The following is a 5,585-nucleotide window of genomic DNA, read 5'->3' as shown; positions in this document are numbered from 1 at the left end:
GAACCGCGGTCCCTGATGCTTTGCCAAGCTTGTTCTAAGTAGGTGCCTTAGACCACTGAGCCATCTCTCCAGCCCCTGCATTATGTTTAGAAGTACCTGAGAACTGTGAGGAGTATAAAAATACAAGCTGAGCATGGTGGTGCATGCCTATAATTCAAGTACTCAGGAGGCTGGGACAGGAGGATTGTTGTGAGTTTGAGACCAGCCTGGGCTACGAAGTGAGCTCAAGGCCAGCCTGAACTGCATAGTAAGACCCTGTTTCAAAAAGACACACACAAATAATAATAAAAATTAAAAATTCATGGATTCAAGTTGGGTCCATAACCTTATATCTACCTCCTTTTCCATTTTATATGTAACTTAATCTACCTACACAGTAGGAATTGTCCTTTCAAATAGTGCTAATTTAGAAACCTGAGCCTATAAAAATAACCTCTAGGGAGGGGTACAGCGTGGTGATAGAGTGCTTGCTTAGCATGTTTGATGCCCTAGGTTCAATATCTAGTATCACAAAAAAGAACAAGAAATAATTTACTATTCCTGATACTCCTTTGCTACACTTAAGTGAGGCCATAATATTTTTAATTGGCAGTAATATTTTTAAGTACTGTTACAGCTTATGGCAGTGCAGAATCTATCCAAAAGGTCACTAATTGGGAACAAAAATATGTCACCTTTTTTACATACACTTCTTAGGACCAGTTTGCCATTGAGACCTACAGAGGTTGCAATTACTATCAGATAATAATGCTACAGTATAAGAACTAGTGTAGCAGTTATTAGCTGATGAATTGAAATGAAATGACAATGGTGTAGCCTACACTCAAACAATACTAAGTCAAATAATACATCAAAATATCTTCCAATTCCCAGTCTGTATCTAAAAATCTGCTTCATTTAAACCCAACTGTGATACCTACCACACTGTGGTAACAGGCTGTTTTTCACTTGGATTGGTAGAGGTCCTGTTTATAGCACTGATAGAAGTAATATATCTAATAAATATTTTATTATAAATATATTTTTATTTTTTAGATGGTAGTCTCACTAAACCACTATAGTTGCCTTGGTTAGGCCTAAACGTGGAATCCTGCCTCAGCCTCCCAGAGTACTACAATTATGGCCATATTCTACTTTGCCTGGTTACACTCAATAGGGTTTTTTTTTTTTTCCTTAGTTTTTTAAGTATTGTTCTAGAGTTAACTTTTTTCTAGACCTCTAGCTCTTTTTCACTATCAAAACTTGATTAATGAGTATATTGTTTCCACTTTTAACTCTCGTTCTACAGTAAAGTCAGTAAAGCATACAAAACTACGTTGCTCTTCACCTCTCACCTTAGCGTGGATCTGCCACTCACTCACAAGGTCAAATGCACACTTAATATCCGGGATCTGCCCTGCCCTTTCATTCTCAGCTCATTCACTGTGTTCTAGTTTTCAGCTTCAGTAGTAAGGTTGCTACTTTACCTTCTGTCTTCCCCAGCATTTGACCTGCTTTAACTTCTTTTACACCTTTTTGTATTTCAAGAATCAGACTTTAATATCTGTGGAAAGCCTCCCTGATGCCCTCCATTGTTTCTTAACACCTAACCTTTAGCGTAACACTTTGACCTCACATAATACTCTGCCTAATTTGTCTCCGGCATTAGTCTATACATTTCTTGAGTGCAGGGCTTTCTCATTCTCTTCCTTGCAAAAGTTTAAGTGTACCTGGAGAGGACCACATCGTGTTTTAAATCGATAAATAAATGTGCTACAAAGCTTTCACCAAAGCCCTTTGATTCTCATTCAAGCCCCTTGTTTCCTTCCAGCCCTAGAGTCTGCACCAGTCTCCTCAAGGTAGGACTGGGAAGATGCAAAGTAGAAACTGAACAGTAAAGCAAATCTAAAGGAAGCAACACAGATAACAGTACTGTAGGCTCTTAACAGATGTAAATGAACGTGCAGTGATCTTAACTTGCCCAACAGATCGCAGAGGCGTCCGCCCCAGGATTATAGCGCTAATGATGAGGCGCTGCACTGACTCCTCAGACGCTTGCTCTGTAACCAAATTCCGGTCCAGCCCGCGCCTGAGTCCCGACCTGTCACTCACCTGGGGCAAGGCGAGCAGGAAACTAAGTCCCCAGGCGGTCCCCAGAAGTTTCCGTCCACCGGAGCGGGGTCCAAGTGGGTTGAGTACTGCCGCCTGGCGGTCGAGCCCGATGACCACTGGCAGGAAAGCTGCAGCATACATGGCCATTAGTTTCAAAAACATAAGTGTTCGACATGCAATGTCCCCAGCCAGCCACTGAACCGTAATATTCCAGGTAGCATCTAAGGGCATAACCACAAAAGTGACCAGTAAGTCCGCCGCGGCTAAGTGCGCGAAGAGTCGCCGGACGGGAGAGGGACGGAGGTGGCTGGGTTGCGGCCGTGTCACTGACCACAGCACGGCCAGGTTCCCTCCAGCAGAAGACAAAAAGAGCACAATGGTCACTCCTACGCGGACCTTGGCCGCAGCTGAGAAGGTGGGCAGCTCTGAGCCCTCCACCTGCACTCCTGATCCCGCCCAGGCTTCCTCCCCCACCGCTGGCCCGGAAGGGGTGCCGTTGCCTGCAGACATGCTGGCCTAGAAGGGAAGGGTGGGGAGGACGAAGAGCGGTGCGAAGCGGTTAGCTTGGGCCGCAGATTCTTTGCTTTTCTTTTAACGATTGAAGCTGCTTATTGCAAATTTCGTCCACTACAGTCTCTGTAGACTCCAGCTCTACCGGAGAAAGTAGCCAAATCGAAATCTGGCGCTAATCATGTCCCTTTCCCTTGCATAGATTAGTCTGGGCTTCGGCTTCAACTGCCTCAGCCCCTTTTAGCGCCCACAGCCCGCGGTTCAGCCCGAATGCACGCGGCTGCGGGTGTCCGCGGCGCGCCAGCTGCGCGAGTTCGGCGGGGCGCTCCTCGGTGAACCCTACCCAGCCTCGGGGAGGGGAGCTCAGGCGGCGCTTTCTCGCTCCGCCCCTGCGAGGCTCCGCCTTTATCTTGAATATTTAAAGCAGAAGGTACTGCTGGAGGTGTGCCTAGGAGACACTTTTAGAGGCGGATGCCCTGGCAGAGATTCCCTCACAGTAACACAAGAATGCAGACCCAAAGGCGAGCGTCGCGCGACCTGAAACCCCGCTTTCAGGGCAGGCTCCGCAGTTTCTCGCCGGATGCTGTTTGTCCCTCGCGCGGCACCGTTCGCTCGCCTAGTAGGCGTGACTAGGGGCTGGCACTAGGGCGGGCGCGGGCCGCGGAGCCACGGCCGCCGCTGTCATGGACGCCTGGGTCCGCTTCAGCGCTCAGAGCCAGGCTCGGGAGCGGCTGTGTAGGTGCGGCCCGAGGAAGAACGGGAGAGGGATGGGCTGAGAAAGGTGCTGGTGAGGCGAGGGCGCCCCGGGCTACGGGGGTCCAACAGGGTCAGCTGTGGCTACGGCGGCCCGTGCGGACGTGGAGGAGCGCGGTGGTGGAGAGGGTTCTTTTCTGCTCGCGGGAAGGATGGGGACACTGAGGCAGGAGCAGGCTAGCGAGGAGGCCACTTAAGGTTCCGGGCCTACATAAATTCAACAGATTCCTCACTAGGCGGTGTGGAATGAGGAGTCTGGACCTTTGCCCAGACTGAGGAGCTCCGGGTTACCTTTGCTCTCCTTTTGCTGTCACCTACCAGCAACAGCCTCCACGCTCTTGTTTCCCGTTCAGCTGGAGGGCCTCAGTTTCCCATTTCACCCTTGGGCCGTACCCCTCTCCTTGGGTGTCGTAGGCGTGCGCAGATGGCTAGTGGTAGAGCCTTGCCGCCTTCCCTGGCGCCCTTAGTCCTAATTGTCTAAAGTCTTCCTTTGTGAACTCTAAATAGTGCTCTGCACTCGCTTTAGACACTATAGGTTCTTTTTTTTATGCCTTCTCCTTTCCCAGGCTTGGAGGAGAAACGGTGAGATGTGGGCATGAAGAGGAGGAATGGGAAATCCAGCCTTGTCCTTTGGAGGGCGTTTTGAAGGGGGAAGTTAGGGAGGGAGGTCGCCACCATATTTTACTTGTCTTCTCCTCCAGGGCTGCCCAGTATGCATGCTCCCTTCTTGGCCATGCACTGCAGAGACGTGGGGCCAGTCCTGAGTTACAGAAGCAGATTCAACAACTAGAGGGTCATCTGAGCCTTGGACGAAAGCGTAAGTAACTTCCTTTTGTCGTCCCCACCTTTCTTCCTTAACCCATATTCTTTCTCCCGTCTTGCTCCCCTCCCCCACCAGTTCTTTTCCCCCATTTGGTTCTGTACTTATCCTGTGTATAAGAAAGTAATGGATAATTGGAAAGAATGGGACAAGTTTGAGAAAATTTAAACTGGGACAAAAATTAGAATTTGAAGTACAGGGCCAGAGAAATAGCTCAGTGGAATAAGTGCTTGCCTGGCATGTACAAGGTCCTGAGTTCGACCCCTGGTAGCACAAAAAAGAATTTGAGGTATAGTCCTCTGGGAAGCCTCAACAAGAGACTTGAGGCCAGGTTGGACAATTTAGTGATAAGCAAGAATTTGTCTCAAAATAAGAATACAAAATTTTAAGAGGGCTGGGAGCTGGGTGTGGTGGTGCACACTTGTAATCCCATCACTGGGGAGGTCTAGGCAGGAAAGTTGCTGAACTTGTCTCAAAAACAAAACAGTCTGGGAATGAAGTTCATTTGAAGACCGTGAGTTCAATTCCCAGTACCACCACAAATGTAAAATAAAATTTTAAAAACTGAAGTTTCTACTTTTTTGTTTGCTTGCTTGCGTGTTACTGTCACTTGCTTCACTTTCACCATCTTGCTTTCTCTTGTTTTGTGTCTTGCTCTCTACCTTTCTACTTCCAATTCCTTGCTTTCTCTTGCAAATCTCCACAAGTTCTTCGCCTGGGCAACTCAGCCGATGCTCTCGAGTCAGCTAAAAGAGCTGTGCACCTGTCAGATGTTGTCCTGAGATTCTGCATCACGGTTAGTCACCTCAATCGAGCCTTGTACTTCGCATGTGACAATGTCCTATGGGCTGGAAAGTCTGGACTATCCCCCCGTGTGGATCAGGAAAAGTGGGCACAGCGCTCATTCAGGTTTGTTACTTTTTTTTTTTTTTTGAGACAGAGTCTCACTTTGCACTGCAGTCTGGGCTTAAGTTCACTATGTAGCCCAGGCTGGCCTTGAACTCACACTCACAGTGATCTCCCAAATGCTGGGATTATAGATATGTGCCACCATGCCTGGGTCCAAGTTTGTTATCTGTTTAGCCTGCAAGACCTTATGTAACCCCCATACTCGCTAGATTGCCCTTTATGAGAGAAGGGCAATCTCTCTTATGAGAGAGATTGTTAGGTTCTTAGGTTCTTCCCAGAGGTCACAGTTTCCCATCTGTATTTTTGGCTCCACATTCATGGATTCAACCAACCACAGACTGAAACCTGCTAGGGGGAAAAATTGCATCTCTGTTGAACATATACAGACTTCTTTCTTCTCCTTATTCCTTAATATAGTAAGCAACTCTTTATAGCATTTACATTGTGTTAGTTTATCATAAGTAACATAGAGATGATTTATTTATTTATTTTTTTTTTTTTT

At 47.5% G+C, this 5,585-nt stretch overlaps 2 protein-coding genes across 2 annotated transcripts in view; one reads left to right on the top strand and one right to left on the bottom strand.

The window, feature by feature from the left end:
* Positions 1 to 2,601, bottom strand: part of LOC101580342 (gonadotropin-releasing hormone II receptor-like) — an 8,900-nt gene extending 6,299 nt beyond the window's left edge. Inside the window, exon 1 of the mRNA XM_004647843.2 lies at positions 2,092 to 2,601. Coding sequence (XP_004647900.1) covers positions 2,092 to 2,601 — 510 coding nt within the window. The remainder of the gene's footprint in view (positions 1 to 2,091) is intronic.
* A 664-nt stretch (positions 2,602 to 3,265) lies between these two features.
* The window catches only part of Pex11b (peroxisomal biogenesis factor 11 beta), an 8,626-nt gene continuing 6,306 nt past the window's right edge, over positions 3,266 to 5,585 (top strand). The window contains exons 1-3 of the mRNA XM_004647841.2: positions 3,266 to 3,340; positions 4,056 to 4,171; positions 4,882 to 5,083. Coding sequence (XP_004647898.1) covers positions 3,285 to 3,340; positions 4,056 to 4,171; positions 4,882 to 5,083 — 374 coding nt within the window. The 5' untranslated portion in view covers positions 3,266 to 3,284. The remainder of the gene's footprint in view (positions 3,341 to 4,055; positions 4,172 to 4,881; positions 5,084 to 5,585) is intronic.

Source organism: Octodon degus, unplaced genomic scaffold (assembly GCF_000260255.1).
Source record: "Octodon degus isolate 3935 unplaced genomic scaffold, OctDeg1.0 scaffold00331, whole genome shotgun sequence".
Lineage (NCBI taxonomy): Eukaryota > Metazoa > Chordata > Mammalia > Rodentia > Octodontidae > Octodon > Octodon degus.
Note: the sequence above shows the minus strand (reverse complement) of the source record. Positions and strands in the feature narration are given on the sequence as shown.